The sequence below is a fragment of the Chrysochloris asiatica genome, unplaced genomic scaffold, assembly GCF_000296735.1.
Source record: "Chrysochloris asiatica unplaced genomic scaffold, ChrAsi1.0 scaffold00116, whole genome shotgun sequence".
NCBI classification, from domain to species: Eukaryota; Metazoa; Chordata; class Mammalia; order Afrosoricida; family Chrysochloridae; genus Chrysochloris; species Chrysochloris asiatica.
The window spans coordinates 3,703,547-3,722,025 of NW_006408634.1; the positions used below are offsets into that span (position 1 = coordinate 3,703,547).

Genomic DNA, 18,479 nt, shown 5'->3' on the forward strand with positions numbered 1-18,479 from the left:
TCACCTAGTTGACGGTAACAGCCAGGTTTTCCAGATTGGGCAGTCATCATTTTTCTCTGTCTGCGTAGACTTTTTATTAGCTGCTTTCTGCTTTCGTTGCATAATCTCAGAATCCCTCGGCTTTCTCTGAGAGGTAGTCGAGTTGTCCTCTTCTCTTTTTCCCTTGCTCATCTCCTGGGGCTTCTTCATGTTTTTCCAGCAGGCGAGTTCTCCTCTTGGATTTCCATGGGCCATACTGACCAGTGGACAAAGCCCAGAAGAGAGCGACTCAGAAAAAAAAATCGTTTTTTATACTTTGGCCTCTTTATTAATTTTATTTTTTATTTTCCAAATATTTTTCCCTTTAGATTTTTCTGTGTCCAGATCAGATTGCAAGGAATGATGTGGTATGGTACTGTAGGATAAGTACTGGACTGCTAACCAAAGGTTGGCAGTGCAAACCAACCACTAGGGAACTCCTATAGAGGGTTTCTGTGAGTGGGGATCAACCTGGCACTTATCAACAGCAGCCTGCTTTTTACGTAAAGCACTGGACTGCATGGTTGGTTTGAACCACAAGGTTGGCAGTTCAAACTCACCAGCTGCTCCTTGGAAAACCCTATACAGGGTCGCTGTGAGTCAGAACCGACTCCATGGCACATCACAAGAATAAGAACATATTGGGAACATTCTCTGGTACCTCACCTGGTAGAGTGAAGCTTGTAAGAGCTGAAACTTGAATAAGGGACGACCTTATTCTTTTGGGTCCTGCAAGTTTTCCACCTTTGACGCGGGGTGCAGCCTTACCACTCCAGTTGTTGTTGTTATGTGCCATGGAGTCAGTTCCGACTCATAGTGACCCTGCACAGGGTTTCCGAGGCTGTAAATCTTTACGGGAGTAGAAAGCCTCATCTTTTTCCCACGGAACATTTGGTAGTTTTGAACTGCTGACCTTGTGGTTTACAGCCCGATTCGTAACCACTGTGCTACCAGAGCTCCTTTAGTGGGAAATTTTTGAAGTGCAAAATAATTTGAATTTTCCTTCTCTGACAGGTTTCACTTTATACAAGTTCTGGCTTTTGCAGGTTTTACTGTAAATAAGGTTAGACTATATCAGTGTGCAAGGAGCTCTGTTAGCATAGTGGTTACAAATCAGGCTGCTAAGCTCACGGTCAGCAGTTCGAAACTACAAGCTGTTCCGCAGGAGAAGAATAAGGCTTTCTGTTCCCGTAAAGATTTACAGCCTCAGAAACCCTGGGCAGCGTCGCTATGGGTCAGAACCGACTCCATGGCACATCACAACAACGTATCAGTGTGTACTTTGCAAGATGGCACTAATGTTTTATAGTAACAAACAAGACCTAGTTTAACCAGTTAGTGTAATAATGCCATTTTCTTCCCTTCTGCAGTCTGTTAAGGGACAGAGTTGTGAGGTGCTTGGTAGGTGTTTGGCTCAGGTCCTTGTCCTTCCTCTACAAATGTTGAAGGACAGGTTGGATTGACTTGGAACCTTGTTCTGAAAGAGCCTGTTATGATGAAGCAATTTGCTCAGAGCTTATGTCCAAAGCTGAACCTTCCTTCACTCAACAACATGTTGTGTAGTTGATCACAGCCTCTTCCTGGAAACACCTTTTTCTTGACTGTAGGACATCACAATGTTCTTTAAATGTCCACCTCTCTGTGTGCTGGTTTCAGTTTTCTCCTTTTCCTGGTTATGTGTCAGTTTCCTCCTGTAATTATGAATCTCCTGGTGTCTGAAACTGGGAACACCAGGGTACAGTCCTTGGACAAGCTCTTCTCTGTCTACACCAGGGGTGGGGAACCTTTTTTCTGTCAAAGTTTAGAACATCATTTGCAGGCCATACAAAACTATCAACTTAAAAATTAGCCTGCTATATTTGGTCAGACATTTCATTAACTCACTTCTAATGTAATGGCTGGAGTCCTGGGGTGGCCTTGTGGGTCAATGCACTGGACTGCAAAGCCGGTTTGATCCATACGATGGGTGGTTCAAGCTCACCAGCTGCTCTTCGGAAACCTTGTACAAGGTCTCTATGGGTCAGAACTGACTGGACAGTACTGACAGCAATGTGATGTCTGGAACTGCGGGTGCCTTGGCAGGGCCAGACCAAATGATTACAAGAGGCCTTACACAGCCCGCTCCTAGGCTAGATGTTTCCTCACCCTTAGTCTACACCCACACCTTTAAACACCTGATGATTCCCAGTTACACCTCAGTTTCTGCTCTTCATTTTCTCCACCACCCCTGTCTCCCTGCCTCCGCTGTTTCTTCCCTTGCCTCTAGTTTGCCTCCTCTCTTCCTCTACCCTTTCAGGCCCATTTCTGCAACCTGTTACACATCTTGTTCTGCCCCCTGATCTTTGGTTTTCCCCCTCCATATTTTTGTGCTCCTCCTCTCTTCTCCGTCTCTGTCCCTCTCTCCCCAGAGATTGTCCTTCAGAGATAGTCAGGGTGGAGTGCAGGCTCAAGAAAAGTTAAAGTGCCTGGTGATTCCAGCATTGAGTCCTGAGACTCAGGGTCATTCTTGGTGAAGACTGAACCCAGTCTGTGATCCCTGGGGAATGGGGGGCTCTGCTCTGTGGGGTACCGTGTCAGGGCCAGGGTCGTGATCTGAAGGAGGAGCTCAATCCGCCCAGATCTACTGTAGCTGAGTGTGGGCTTCCCAGGAAGATGGGCTAATAGACTCACCTGTTGGTCTCCATGTCCCTGAGTCTCTGCTGGGACAGTGGGCAGTCAGAACCATCGTTTCCCCATGGTGAGGTCCTCTGTGTGTGATTTTGTGTGTGTGTATGTGTGGTTGTGGCACAGGAAGCGGGTATGCTGATTGCAACCATTTTAACAGCATGTTTCCAACCTTCAGGATTGACTGCTCAAAACTGATCTTTCCCGAGAAAGAAGCCCAGAGGAGGGAGGAAGGAAGAAGCATCGGAATGGCTCTGTCCCAGGTAATGGTCACGTTCTCACGTTCTCCCTGGGTGTCTATCCTTCATCCTCTGTCTGTGTTGTGTCCTGCCTGAACACGTGCACACTCACCCAGCACTGTGCCTCATGCTCTCTCCCCTCCACACAGATTAGGGACGGGGAACTTGTGAAGAGGCTCCATTTGGGGAGCATCCTGGGAAGGGCTACACACCAGGCTTGGGTGTGAGGCAGGGGAGTGGTCTCCATGTGGGCCGCGAAGGTGGGCAGCAGGGATAGTTTATGGGGCTGTATCTGGAGTGCTGTCAGTTCTCCGTGGAGCTGATTGAAGTGAACCCAGCCCAGTGTAACCCCTTGCCATCAGATTGCCTCGTCTCCTTGCGACCCTGTAGAGCAGATTAGAATGGGCTCTTGGGGTCCTCAGCATAATCTTTAAGGGCTGAAATTGAGAGGTCTTTCTCATGGTAGGTTCTCATAGGTTCAAACCACTCACTGTTGAGTTAACAGTCAAGTACTTAACCACTGAGCCACTAGGGCTCCCTAGCATTAGAGTAACTGCACATTTATGTGCTACACTGATGGGTAGGAACAGCTGGAGACTGATAATTGTATAGTGCATTTGAAGCTAAGCAAATGAATTAGATGTTTCTGGTTTCAGAGTGTTCATGATTTGGCACTGATGGGCAGTTCAGTAATAGACATCAGTGATGTCTATACTATAAGGAGCCCCCTTGTGTGGCCTCTTTGCCCAGGATTTGTGGGAGAACAAAACAGTCTGGGAGATTTCCTGAGTTGATGAGCATTTCCTGGGAAAGCTGTAAACAACTTGTTTTTGTGTTAGACTTGTTTGTTTGCCCTGCCTGGGTAATTGACAAGCCTGAAGTGATGGACAGTTTGTGAGTAATCAAAGGATGGTTGACCTTTGCTCCTTCCTGCTAAGAGGATTGGTTGGGCTTCAGTCAAGCACATTTTTATTGAAATCTCACAGGTGTCTTTTTGAGTGTGGTTTGCCCTGCATTTGTGCAGTCACTGAGGTCTCTAGGTTACCATGGTAATGTGTCACAGTAGGAATTGTAATAAGCAATCTGTGATCATGTCTTTTTAGTAAAACCCATTACTATTGAGTTGATGCCAACTTAACAGCTACCCAATAGAGGAGAGAGGAACTGCCCTGGAGTCTTTACAGAAACAGCCTAGCACATCTCTCTCCCGAGGAACGGCGTGGTGTTTTTGAACCACACTGACCTTTCAGTGATCATTAAACCACTGCTCCCGTAGGTCTCCTATGACCTCCAGTCCAGTTTGATCTCATTTCTTCACACTGTTGTTGTTATAATGCTGTCAAGTTGGTTCAGACTCATGGTGACCTTGTATAGGCTTTCCAAGGAACAGCTGGTGGGTTTTGAACCACAGACTTTGCAGTGCTTACCCTCCAGCACCACACCAGGACTCCTATTTCTTCATATCCATCTGGGAAAGTCTTATATGTAGGTATGATGATATACGAGGAGGCTTCCAAAAGTTCAGGGAAAAATAAATGAAAAGTTAATGGAATTTGTCCATGAACTTCTTGACGTCCCCTCATATTTGCTAATGGAAATACTGGATGTTTTTAGGATTATTGTGGATTTGAGTTGTTTTTTAACTACTACAAGTCCAGAGGTGCAGTGGTTAAGCGCTCAGCTGCTTAATGGAAAGGTGTATGGTTCGAATTCACCAGCTGTGCCACCGCACACAGCGGTGACAGGCTTCTGTGACGATTGAAGCCTTGGGCACCGTCTCAGGCAGTTCTCAGTCCTGTAGGCTTGCTGGGAGTGGGAATTTTTTGCTTATTGCTAAAGAGTAAAGATTGTTTTCAGTATACTGTTCCTAGTTCTTGTAGTTCAGATACATTCTTTTTGAATGCTGCAGGCCTGTCAGCTGTGAATAATAACCGTTCTTTTCCTTTGATGGTCTTTTTCTGTCTTTCCTTTGTCCTGGTTGCAGGCTTCCTGTCCAGCAGGGAATGGCAGGCTCCCTCTCTTTACTTTTAGTGGAAATGCTCGAGTGTTTGCTGACTTTTTCTTGCTTAGTAACAGTGTGGGTTTTTGTTGTTGTTGAATATTCTATTCGGCGTGATTTTAAATATGTGGTGCTGTAGATGTAAGCACTGGACTGCTAACCACAGATTGAAGTTCAAACCCACCAGCTACTCCTTGAACATACTATACATGTTTGCTATAAGTCAGAATCGACTTGAGGGCACTTGATAACAACATCAACAATAATTTCTCCAAGAATCAGCTGCTGGGATAGATATTTGCTCTATTTTAGCCCTTTCAATTAACATATAACATCAATAGATGTTCTAACCCTGAATTACTTTTTTATTTGTAGATTATATTTGTTTATGTCCAGATAGGTCAATTTAAACGAAAACAGTTACATGTTTGTATTTGTGTTTTGAGTTAGTTTTCTGTAATTGTGTTTTTGTAGAATATTTTTAATAACCCAAGAAAAAAGACTGTTCACAAATTTCCATTTATACGTGTTCTCTGCATCAAAAATACTGAAATACATATGAGCAAAAAATACATATGAGCAAAAATGATAGGTGAGGAAAATTCATTCAGAAGAAGTCATTCATAAACAACTCTTGATTTCATGTGCCTTGTGTTTGTGTGTGAGTGCGTGAATGTGGTTCTTTAGAAAAGACACCTTAGCATTGTTTAATGCATAGTTTGTTTTTTATCACCTGACTAAGTATGTCTTAGTTCTTTTCCATGTCTTAATTTTTTCTACAGTATAATGTTAGCAGGTTAATAGTACAAAGCGTATTAACAGATTCCATGTTTGCATGGGTATGCACGTATGCATGCTAACCTTTTATCTAGTTTTATGTTGGTGCCTGTGAACTTATATGAGATTTTCTTTGTGGTCTTCCTTAGGCCGTATCTCTTAACCGATATTCAGGCCTGAGTGCTTGGGTAAGCTACTTGCTCCACTGCTTGTGAAGTTGTTTGGCTTTAGACACAGCTTTTAGTCTCTGCCACAGCTTTCTCCTGTAAAGTAGGAAGAGATGGTTCTCACGTGTCACTATGTTGTTCAGTGGGTTAGTGCACGTCAAGCCTTTAGAATAATGGTGGGGGGTTATAGTTAGGTGCTGTTGGTCCTGACTCACAGTTGCTCTACACAACAACGCAACACTGCTAATTCTGCAGGACCCTCGGAGTTGTTGGCATGTCTCATTCCATTGTTGCAGCCATGATGTCGGTCCATCTCGTTGGGGTCTTCCTCTTTTTCTCTGACCCTCTGCTTTACCAGGCATGTTGTCCTTTTCTAGTAACTGATTCTCCTGGTAACACCTTCAAAGTCGATGAGATGACGTCTCGCCAGCCGCACTTCTAGCAAGCATTCTGGCTGTACAGACAGATTTGTTTGTTCTTTTGGCAGTCCGTGTTTGTTGTTGTTGTTGTTAATTACCACGGAGTTGGTTCCGACTTATAGTGACCCTGCACAGGGTTTCCAAAGCTGTAACTCTTTATGGGAGCAGAAAGCCTCATCTTTCTCCCGCAGAACAGCTGGTATAGTACTTTCAGGATTCTTCTCCAACACCACAATTCAAATGCATCCTTTCTTCTGTAGTCTTTATTGTTTGTTGTCCAGCTAGAATAATGGTTGTTAATTACGGTCAAGTCAGTTCCTACTTATAGCAACTCTGTATGAGGTTGCTGAGGAGCAGCTGGTGGGTTTGAAACACCAGCCTTACAGTTAGCAGTCCATTGCTTATCCTTGTTGTTGTTAAGTGCCGTCGAGTCGGTTCTGACCCATAGTCATCCTGTATAGGGCTTCCAAGGAGCTGCTGGTGAGCTTGAACCACCGACTTTGTGGTTCACACAACTTTGCAGTCCAATGCGTTAGCCCACAGCGCTGATGCTTACCTTTGGCAGATGGTTAAGTACCCACACAGTGTGAGTTGTTGCTGTAGTCATTGTCTTCACGATATTTAAAGTCACAGTGGGCTCTGTTGTCACTGAATATATCACTCCTCTGCGGTCACTCATCGGAAAACCCGTATCAGTATCACGTGGTGTGCAAAACCACTGCCTCCCACTCATGAGGTGGAGTAATGCAGTGACTGCAACATTGGGCCCCAACCTAGCAACAGCTGTGAGGGTGATCGAGGACCCGGCAGTGTTTCCTTGTGATGTCCCAGGGGAATGATGAGTCGGAACCAACTCGGTGACATCTAACAAGAGCACTTTCACTTAGATGACCCGGTGGCATTTTTTTTCACTTGTGTATGTATTTCTCTTATTGTCTTCAAAGGTGCCATCCCCAGTAATTTAATAGATTTCATATCCCTTGATGAAAGAGTGTTGTTGTTGTTAAGTGCCATCAAGTGAGTACTGACTTACAGCGACCTTGTGCACAACAGAATGAAACACTGCCTGACCCTGACCCTGGGCCAACCTCCCGATTGTTGCTACATTTGAGCCCATTGACGCTGCCACTGAGCCAGTCCATCACGTTGGTTGTCCTCCTCTTTTTCTTTGACACTCCCCCCCTACACACACACTTTGGCAAACATAATGTCCTTTTCCAGGGACTGGTCCTTCCTGACAATATGGCTACAGCGTGTACAGCGTGAGAGACGAAGTCTGGTCATCCTGGTTCCGAGGAGCGCTCCAGCCGTACTTCTTTCTACACAGATCTATTGGTTTTTTGGGAGCCCCTGGCACTTTCACTCTTCTCAGTTTATTGTACTGGGGTGGCTCATGTGTTGCTGTGATTCTGGAAGCTGTGCCACTGGTATTTTAAACACCCGGAGGGTGAACCATGGTGGGCAGGTTTTAGACGAGCTTCTAGACGAAGACAGACTAGGACCACCACTCGTCTGTCAGATGAAACAGTATAATAGAACAAAATTGTTGTTGTTAGCTGTGACTGAGTTGGCCCCTGAAGGGGACCCCCATCTCATGCATATCGGGATGAAACACTGGTAAATCAGAAGATCATTGTGATGTTAAAATTTTAATTGGCTGATTTTTAGAAGGAGATTTCCAGGTACAACATTATCTTTTGTTAATCTGTCAGAATGACCACGACAGCCTAATTGATTCTTGTACCATAATCTCTTTCCTTTTACATGTGGGTAAAAAAAATCTTTCCATGTCCACATGGTGAGATGTGTTTTTCTTTACAGGAACTGCTGACGTTCAGGGACGTGGCCGTGGAATTCTCTCAGGAGGAGTGGGACTGCCTGGATCCTGCGCAGAGGGCTCTGTACTGGGACGTGATGTTGGAGAATTACAGTAATCTGGTCGCCCTCGGTGAGCATACCATCCCTCCAGAAGTCAGGATCTGCCTTTGTGTATTTTGTGCTTTCCCCATGAGTTTTTTGGAGGCCCCGCCATGTTTGATGAACTCTGAAATCTCTTGGTTTTGAAGCTGATTCAGAAATGAAAAGCTTCATAAACAGCCTCTGGTCTCTCCTGCCACCCCTCCTCCCCACCGTTCTCCCAGTGACCAGCACACTTCACACCAGAGCAGTGCTTTTTTCCAGAGCTTTGTTAAGTAAGCACTACACCATATAGCTAAGTTTCACGTAGGCCAGTCTCTGCCTTTACTCCTGTCCTTTAGATGCAGTGGTTTCTGGAGGAGAGCTGGATGATCTGCATGTTTATAATATTAAGCATTCTAAAATGCTCTTTGAAAATACTGTTCTGGAGACAGACTTTTGTGATGTTCCCAGATTAACAGGCAGCTTGGATCGTGTTCTCAAAAAAACTGCTGCACATTTCTTTTTCTTGTAAGCAGAAGTCTCTCTTTCTGAGATGAATATTGTCTCCATTCTGAAGAAAGGAACAGAGCCCTGGACTGTGGAGAACGAGATGAAAATAGTGAAAAACCCAGGTAAGTCTGATTGTATGGAGATGCGGAACATAGGTAAAAGCTCAGTTAGGTAGCGGGGAATTCATAACATCCAGTGTGGTTTTGGAAACTCCCTAGATGGGAAAACAAAGCTTCATTTCATGTGATCTCTCAACAGAAGTGTTTCTTCCTCCTCTGTCCCTATTTCCACGATGTATCGCTCTTCATGTCTGTACAGTTCATCGTCTTTTTCATCCAGTCATGTTCAGGTCAAACAGAGACACAGGCAGACTCTGTATTATGGCCTGGGGGGCTACTTGGTGCCTTGATTTTCAGAGTGATTGGGAGGACTGTTTGGGGGTCTTCTTGCCCACATGGCTTCTCCTTCGGTCCTTGATTCTGTCAGATCTTGAGTCCTCAGCCCATTCAAGTCAAAGCGCAGGCCTCTGTGGTCCTGGCCCCTGGACGGATGCAAATTCCATTCTCATTTCATGTACTTGGAAGACCTTCTTTCTCATTGGCTGCTCTTCCATTGCATGTAGGGCCCCAGCAAATCACATGATGTTTGTCTTAAGCCATTTCTGTGTGTGTAGGCCTCTCACTGTTGCTCCACTTCAGCTTCACGTACTTCAGAGGGGTATGTGAGAGGTGGGAATTGCCACCTGTGGGCTTATTTCTTTCTTTCGTTGCAGACCAACACCGAGGATGCAAGAAACTCTCTTGTTTCTTCCTCTGCCCTTGGAATTCCTGGGTGTGTTCGTTTTCTAGCGCTGCTATATCAGAAAAACTGCAGATAGTTCACTTTAGCAAACAAAAACTTATTTTCTCACTGTTCCGGAGGCTTGGAAGTCTTGAGTTCAAGGATGCTGGGTCTAGGGAACGTGTCTCTGCCTGTGGTGGGTGAAAGCGTCCTTTTCCTTTCTTCCCTCTTCTCGGCTTCTTGGTGATCATCATGTGGTGTGGCATCTACTTTGAGCCATCTCCCCTTAGTGATCATCATGGTGGTTCTGACTTCTAGTAATCCTGCATAGGGTTTTGGAGGCTGACCTTGTGGTTAGTAGCCCAACTTGTAACCCGCCACACTACCAGAGCTCCTCACTGTAGGTGTGATTCTGTTGTTATGTGCCATCGAGTCAGTTCTGACTCCTAGTGACCACCCTGTACAGGGTGGGTTTGAACTGCCAGCCTTGTGGTTCACAGTCCAGTGCTGATCCTGCAGCGCTACACCAGGAGTCCCGGCTGTAGGTATAGTACTTAGAATTTACACCACGTATTTTGCAGGGGAACACAATTTCAGTCTCTCACACTGAATAATTGATTGCACATGAAAATGCATTACCTTTGCCATGTTCTGCCCAGTAACTGACAAGGAGCCCTCCTGAAGCATGCATGTGGTTGTTATGGGTAATTGCCTTCCAGTTGTTTCCTACTCACGACCCCATATGTGAAGAGTAGGTGTGGTCCATAGTGTTTTTAAGGCTGTGACCTTCTAGACCCAGATTGCCATGTCTGTCTTAGGAGGCACTCTGGGTAAGACTCAGATGCCAATCTTTTGGCCAGTAGTAGTTCAAACTTACCCAGAGACTCCTGAAAGATGCGGCCTGGCTGACATGGGGCTTCCTCTGGACCTGGAAGTCCTGTGCTGAAACCTTCCCAGACTCAGGCGAGAGCTGCTGCAGTGAGAGGTGGAAGAGCGGGGCTGTCCCGGCTGAACAGGGCCACACAGCAGTGACCAGACAAGACAGGGTGCGAGGCCCAGCCGGTGTGCCCATCTGGTAGGCAGATGCTTTAGAATATGAATGGGGACACACGGCAGTGACCAGAAAAGACAGGGCGTGAGACCCAGCCGGTGTGCCCATCCGGTAGGCAGATGCTTTAGAAAATGAAAGCTATCAGCTATAAATCAGGGACACCTAAGTAGGATATACACAGCAATGCCAAAGCGTCAAGGTGTTAACAAAAAATACGTGAAGTAAACACAGATGGTGGTTTCTCTGTAAGCCACTCCCCACTGATTTGTGAATCTCTGGTTTTGTCATTCTTTTACAAAGGAAAAGGTTTCTACACTGCTGTATGCAGTCATTGCACTTGACCTTCTTGACTACAGTACACTCGTCAATTCTCTTGCAAAGCTTGACATACCTCACCCCGATGTCTCCAGAAAGTCAGCTTGTCGTGTTTCCAGCGGCCTTTAATGCTTCGTGGTCTTGCGAAGTCCCTTACTCACTGATGGCAAAGCTTCTGAGAGTACTCCTTGCTCACAGCAGTCACGTATAGACAGAGTTTCCTCATCTAATCCAGTATTCAGAATTCTTGAAATCTCATGCAGAGTCTCCGTGGTCTGCCTCACTGCATTCAGATTTGCTGTGGCCGCCACCACCGCTGCTCAACAGGGCTGAGGCCACTCTGGCCAAATGAGGCAGGGAAGGGCCAGAGCCGGAACTCTGAAATACACAGTCTTAGAACCTGGAACTTCACCTGCCTTTTCTCCTCTGTCAACCTCCTCTTGTGGTACTAGACAAGTTCTGGTGACTTACCCTTAGAGGAAGTTACTAACTAGGTAACAGAAAATTCTTGAAGGAGAACATATTGATTCATATCTTTCCGTATATGCCTGTTGAAGCCACTAGGGGCAATGAGCACATCTTTGGATGCTGTGAGATAGAAAGTATGATGAGAGCCAGACTACTCAGTAATTGCAGATTTTCCTGATTTGGGTGGAGTGTCACAGTATCTTTCAAAGGCAACATGGCCACCTTGATCAGTTACCATCCCATAGTGCCTCCAGTCTGAGGTGCTGGGATTTATCCTTGGAGAACATGGTCCAGGTTCACAGCCTTGTGTCTGTGAGTCTGTCCACTTTCATTGTTCATCCCAGGAGTGTGCTGTTATTAATTCTTCTTTATAAAATATGATTTTGGCAGGAGCTTTTGAAGTGGAATGATGCCTGTGTTTTTTAATGCTATTGTAATTTGGATTTTAAATGTTTTTTAAGCCATTTAACACCACTTCCATTATCTCAAGCATTTCTTGGTATTGTAATTGAACTTGTTTCTTTTTAATCATTTGTTACATAATTTTGATGATAGCCTTAGTATTCTGTTTTATTTGTTGGGCTCTGAGATAAAGGAATGAGTATTGTGTTTCTATTTTACCAGATTCCCTTGAGTGTTAGTGATTAGCAGCCATTTAAAAAAAAAAAAAAACCCTCCAGGATTTTGTGAAAAGATGCTCTTAGTTATTCCTTTTATTTTTATTTCCCCTGAATTAGTGCCCACTATTAAAGGTCATAACCACAACATTAAAGTTCACATTTCCCAGTGAATTGAATTTTTCAAGTTGGAAATTTTGAATCGATAATGTTCTTTTTTAAATTAACTTATTGTATTAATATGGATATTTATAAAACCAGTAAGATGAGTTGTAATAATTTGTTAAAAAAATTAATTGCTTTTTCTATACTATGCCTTAAGTTTTCTAAAGATTATGCCTTACGTTTTCTAAAGATAATTTAATGCAATGTGTTAAAATTCAGTGAGGCTTTTTTTTGAGGGGGGAGGGTACACATGTTTTCGAAACTTATGAGCTGTTCCACAGGGGAAAGATGAGGCTTTCTGCCCCCGTAAAGATTTACAGTCTCAGAAACCCTGTTCAGGGTTGCTATGAGTCAGAACTGACTTCACGGCACATAACAACAACACAACAACACATGTTTTATTAATTATTCTGTTTCGATTCTTCATCATGTATGTCTTAGAATATCAAACTAATATTTAAATATTTTCCTTTTTGCAGTAACAGCCAATTTCTTGCACTTCACTACTGTTGCTTATAATACTTTGATTTTCCACAAAATTTCTAAATGTCTTGAAATTACATTATTCATATAACGTTACAAAGATGGGTTTGGACCTCTTTGTTCCTGAAATCCACCTTGGGTCTAATATTTACCTGCTCCATGCTGACTCAGATTCCAGCGGTGTCTGTATTTCTCTGGCCATCTTTGAGGGCTTTGTTGTTGACTAACACCCCCACACACACACACTGGCTCCTCACAGTCCCACACAAGATTGCTGTGAGTTGGAACCAACTCAACAGCAACACCTCTGGTCCCTGTGAAACTGCCTGCTTTGTTTCTACATGAAACTAGCACACCGCCCTCTGTACACACCAGTCTGCATTCTTGCCTCATTTATTTGCCGCTGTCGATCTCTGTAGAGGGCTGCCTTGGCTCAATGGTAGAATTCGGACTTTTTACGCTGGATACCCGGGTTTGACTCCCTGCCAGTGCGCCCCAAGCTGTTAACACTAGTCTGTCGATGGACGTTTGCACATTGCTGTGATGCTGTACTGAGACAGACTAGAAAGAAATGCCTGGTGATCTATTGCCAAAAATCCATCCGTGAAATCCCTTTTGATCGATTCTGTGGTTTGTGGGGTAGCCACTAATCAGGCAGGGATTAACCTGGCTAACAGTAAAAACAAGCAGAATTATGTGGGGAATTCATCACTTAGTAATTTTGTTCAAGTGCACATTAATTTCCATTCATTTGTACTTACATTTGTATATACCAGTCATGGGCGCATCCCTCACTTTGTGTCTCTTTAATTGCAGGATTGTGTTAAATCGAAATAAATGATAACACGTATTTTGAGTGGGCTTCCTTGAAAGTAGTTTGAATAGTGTGTGATCAACCTTTCTTTAGTAAGGAATCATACTAACTTTGGGTCATTAACACTGGGAGGTTATGATTTAGAAGTTACACAGATATGTTCATTATAAGGATTGTTTTTGGAGTATTACTGGTTTTCAGTTCAGTATAAGACGCTTTCTAACTGTAGCTAATAGGAATGTGTTTCTATCTTTTTGTAGATGCCACTCCTGCATATATGATTGAGGAATTATCACCAAAAGAGCTCATTAATAAAGGAGAATTATTGCAGGCAGAGATGTTAGAAAGAAGTGAGCGTCACGGCATTGAGGATTTTAACTTCAGGCAAGTCAGAGAAAATATGCCTGAGCCCGAGAGTCAATGGGAAGCCAGTGAAAGAAATGACAGAGGAGTGACTCTGACCCCTCACAGTGACATCACTGGGACAAGAGATGAAGAGAGCAAGTATGTAGAGGGCTTTGAGACTAACTCTGGAGGAAGCTTTCAGTCACACAGGCTTGAACTGCAGCACAGATTTCAAACTGCGGAGAAAATGTACGAATGTAAACAAGTTGAGAAGTCAGCCCGCCATGAGTCTTCAGCCTCACCATTTGAAGGGAGCCCTAGTCTCCAAACCAACATCTTCAGTGAATATGGAGAGGTTTTCATACATCCTTCATTACTTCCACAGCATCAGAAAACTCACATCACTGAACCGTTTTACAACTACACTGAATGTGGCATGGATTTTAACCAAAGGTCGCTGTTCACTAACCTTCAGGGAATTCATTCTGTGCAAAGTGTTTACAAAGGTAATGAGTGTAACAAAGCCTTTAAGTGTGGACCAAATATCACTACTACGGGCGAGACCCCGTATAAATGTGAGGTCTGTAGTAAGTTCTTCCGTCAGAACTCAAACCTTGTGAACCACCTGAGAATTCACACCGGGGAGAAGCCTTACAAATGCACCGAGTGCGGTAAGGCTTTTAGATGGCGCTCGGTCCTCACTAAACATCTGCGAATCCACACAGGAGAGAAACCGTACAAGTGTATTGTGTGTGACAAGGCTTTCATCCAGAGAGCCAACCTGGTAAAACATCACCGCATTCACACTGGAGAGAAACCTTACAAATGCAATGAATGTGGTAAGGCTTTTATCAATAATTCAAGCCTTGTTGAACACCAGAGAATCCATACCGGAGAGAAACCTTACAAATGTAACGATTGTGGCAAAGCCTTTAAGTGGGGCTCCAATCTCACTAGCCATCTCAGAACCCACAACGGAGAGAAACTATTTAAATGTAACGTATGTGGCAAGTTCTTTAGTCAGAATTCCAGCCTTATAACTCATTACAGAATTCATACTGGAGAGAAACCCTATGAATGTAATTACTGCGGGAAGGCTTTTATCCATAACTCAAGTCTTGTGGAACATCAGAGGATCCATACTGGAGAGAAGCCTTACAAATGTAAGGAGTGTAGCAAAACCTTTAAGTGGGGCTCAGTCTTCGCTAAACATCAGAGAATTCATACTGGAGAGAAGCCCTATAAATGTAATGTATGTGGCAAGTTCTTTACTCAGAGTTCAAGTCTTACCACGCATTATAGAATTCACACCGGAGAGAAACCTTATGAATGCAATGAATGTGGCCAGGCTTTTATTCACAGTTCAAGCCTTGTGTATCATCAGAAAATTCATATTGGTGAGAGACATTACAAACGCGTTGAAAGGGCCCGGACATTTGCCCCAAGTGCGAGCTTGATGGAACCACAAAGCGCACACGCTGGAGAGGGTACTTTCAAGTGTGGTGACTGCGGTAAGGAATTCGTACACTCGTACCAGTCCGTTCATGAGCGAGTCCGCACTGGAGAGGAAGTTTACAAATGTCATGAGTGTTGGAAAGCCGTAAATGTGGCCAGTTTCCCAGTAGATATCAGTGACTCAGTTATGGAGCAAAGTTATATAGATGTGAAGTATGTGGCAGAGCCCCTGGGTGACACCAGTGGTTAACTGCCCAGCGGTAACGGAACAGTTGCGGGTTTGAGGCCACCCAGAGGCCACTTAGAAGACAGACCTGGTATTCTCCTGAAAATCAGAGCTTGGAAACCCGATGGAGAACCGTTGTACTCTGACCCACGAGGTCTCCGTGAGTCGAAGGTGACTTAATAGCAGCTGGTAATGTATGTGGCCGAGTGTTTATTCAGAGCTCCAGCTTTACTGATCATCTAAATGTGTTCCTCCTCCTCCTCTTAGGGTTTCTTGAACCCACTTTATCCTAATTTATCTCTTTAATGTACATTTCTTCCCTCTGTCCTTCCAGGGAGATTATACACAACAAGGGGTTCTTGTGAGGGCTGTGACAAGGACATGCACCTAGGACGAGGGTGAATACAAAGTACACACTCTAGAAATGGAACCAGGCCAGTCCCTTTATGTCTTCCATTCAGTGAATTAATGTGAAAAGGTGAATGTTCATGACTTTCCCTTAAGAATGAACGTACACAATGGAATTTTTATTTTTATTACTCTTGCATAAGGAACTTGGCATATTCATCTCTCATATCGCCTTTGTTGATTTCCACTGGTGGCCAGTCTACAGGAACAGGACAGACTCTGATTTTCTCAGGAATGCCTTAATAAAAACCACACACTGAGTAGCTGAAAACTACAGAAAATTACTTTCAATTTTGGAAGTCACAAGAAAAATCACAAGGTAATGGCAGGGTTGGGTCCTCTGAAAAGCTCTGAGGGAGAGAATGCCCTGTGCCTCCCCGAGTTTTTGGTGATGGCCAGAATGTTTGGCATTCTTTGACTTGATGTAGGAATCATGCCTTCTTGTCGTCCCCCTCCTCCCGTCTTCTCATGGTGACCTCTATACGTGTCTCCCTGTTTTTCCAGTCATAAAGAGATAAGGCTCCACCCATATGATCTGAGCAAATTGCATCTGCATTAACACTGTTTTCACCTGAGGTCCCGTTCACAGGTGCTGACAGTGAAGACCAGCACATCTTGTCATCCATCCCCAGCACCCAGCCAGAATCCCCATCAGAAGCTGTTATGGGTACCAGTATTAATGATCTCACATACCGCAGGGTATGGAAATGTTTATAACAATAGGAGATCAGTAGAGAGGGATGGGTTTGGCCTTTCATGGTCATTAGGAAGTAAGGGAACAGGCATGTGGATTGAACTTCCTGGTGTTACCGAGAGACCATGTGGGCTGTTTCATCAGTTTACCCAAATGTGGAGCAGAAAGGGAAGAGTGAGGAATAAGGCTTACAAGTTGTCAGTAGTCAAGACGTCAAAATGTGGAATCGGGTTCCTTAATACAACACCAAATGTTTATCCTGCAAGCGCCTGACTCCTTGGTTGGGAAGGCCCACAGTTTTCTACGTGACAATAACTTAATGCATGCCCCGTCCTGCTCTAGACATTGGCCTTTTTGCACAATATGACTGTTAAAAGGGTTTGTAAAATACTTTAGATAAACCGCCTAGGGTACTTCTATAGTGTCATGAGAATTAACATCAGAAGTACTTACTAAGTTCTACATGTGACTCAGTAACTATACTTGAAAAGCTGTTTTTCAAAGACTATGAGTATATTCATTTGAGATTTTATTTGCGATTATTAAGGAATATGTTACGGTTTTCTTTTTCAGTTCCCTGACTTCAAATAGCTTATATTCAGCAATATATTGGTAAGTCAGCAATAATTGGATAGCATCTATGGAAATAAGTACAATGAAAGTTACCTTTTAGGGGATAGAGTGACAAGATATACTAACTTTAAGTTTGTTCAAGGTATGCATGTATGATACCGATTATATTTTAACAGAAACCTAAAATGATTGAACGATTGCACCAGGCATCTACGAGATGGGAAAGTTGAGAAGTCTTTCTCTTGGTCCAAATCTCATGTGTGATCCATGCAGGCCCCTCCATAGGTGATGACCCACCAGGAAGCTCATTATGCTTGCTGTCTAGGCAGTGAGTTACCCTGTTCTGGAGGGAGTTGCAGTCAAGGACTTGGCTTCCCACCTCCAGAGTAAGCAGGCACCTACATGCTTCTGAGGTACTTCAGCTACGACCTCTGTTTTGGGGACCTTTGCTGAGCTTTCGTTCTCAACTTTCTGTCTAATAGTGGCTCCTTCAGCAAATAAAGGCGTGAATTTTATTTGCTCGTTGGTTCCGTACCCTAATTGAACACCTCAACACCTGGTTGCTCAACGAAAGGCAGTTGGGTAGAGGACATAGAAGATTCCCAGGATGGGAACATACTTACAACGATCGAAGAATATGCTTTATTCGTGTGTGTGTTGGCGAAACGTGTGGTACTGAGTTTCTGTTGAAGACTACGTATGAGATCTCTGGTAGTTGCCACTTTTTGTTATTTTAGAACGTAATGCTCAAGACATATTTGTAAGCCTGCTGTGTGTATTTTTGCTTGTTGCTTCTTTTTGACAGAAACACAAACCACCCTAGGAAATATAACCATATCATGCTGACCTATGCGAAGAATGAATGGAGAGATTCATTCATACAGGCAGCCTCAGTGTGTCCGGGAGGACTGTGGAGTAGGAGTGGGGAGAATGAAGAAATGGGGAGAAAAGAAATCTCATTTGTCAAAACCAATTGAGAGGTTGTATCCCAGACCTCAAAGGCCTTCGAAGGCCTGCTGTAACACAGATTATGTCGGAACGCTGGCCTAGTGATTCAGCTCAGATCCTGGGTCTGCTTTGAAATATTTCTTCATACACTGTCGGGATTTTCTGTGATTGGTGATTTGTACTTCTTGGGTTGGCAGTGATGATGCATGCTTAAGCATATGTGATCTGAACCTGCAGGCCCAGGTTCAAATCCTGACTCTCACATTTGTTTTCTGTATGAATTGGGGCCGAATTAAGGCATAGGAGGGCCATAAGCACTGATACTCTTTGGTGCCCCTACCTCTGCTTGTACATTCGAACAGGATATGGGCGTTAAATATACAAGGAGTTTTTAAAAGTTCATGGAAAAGTTCCATTATAGTTTCATCCCATTTTCCCACAACAT

General features: G+C 44.0%; 2 protein-coding genes across 2 annotated transcripts; one reads left to right on the forward strand and one right to left on the reverse strand.

Moving 5' to 3' along the window:
- On the reverse strand, window positions 1-234 carry LOC102835719 (small EDRK-rich factor 1-like). The gene has a single exon (XM_006868335.1). The coding sequence runs from the start codon at window positions 232-234 to the stop codon at window positions 1-3; it is 234 nt and encodes a 77-aa protein (XP_006868397.1).
- A 2,660-nt stretch (window positions 235-2,894) lies between these two features.
- LOC102836097 (zinc finger protein 160-like) lies at window positions 2,895-15,435 on the forward strand. Its single transcript, XM_006868336.1, has 5 exons — window positions 2,895-2,945; window positions 8,105-8,231; window positions 8,719-8,863; window positions 13,857-14,143; window positions 14,297-15,435. The coding sequence occupies exons 1-5, from the start codon at window positions 2,931-2,933 to the stop codon at window positions 15,433-15,435; spliced, it is 1,713 nt and encodes a 570-aa protein (XP_006868398.1). The 5' UTR covers window positions 2,895-2,930.
- The last annotated feature ends 3,044 nt before the right edge of the window (window positions 15,436-18,479 follow it).

Coding starts and splice junctions, on each gene's coding strand:
- LOC102835719 (XM_006868335.1), bottom strand. CDS start 234: ATGGCCCATGGAAATCCAAGAGGAGAACTCGCCTGCTGGAAAAACATG.
- LOC102836097 (XM_006868336.1), top strand. Junction 8,232..8,718: donor CAGTAATCTGGTCGCCCTCG/GTGAGCATACCA, acceptor TCTTGTAAGCAG/AAGTCTCTCTTTCTGAGATG. Junction 14,144..14,296: donor AACTCACATCACTGAACCGT/TTTACAACTACA, acceptor CGGGCGAGACCC/CGTATAAATGTGAGGTCTGT.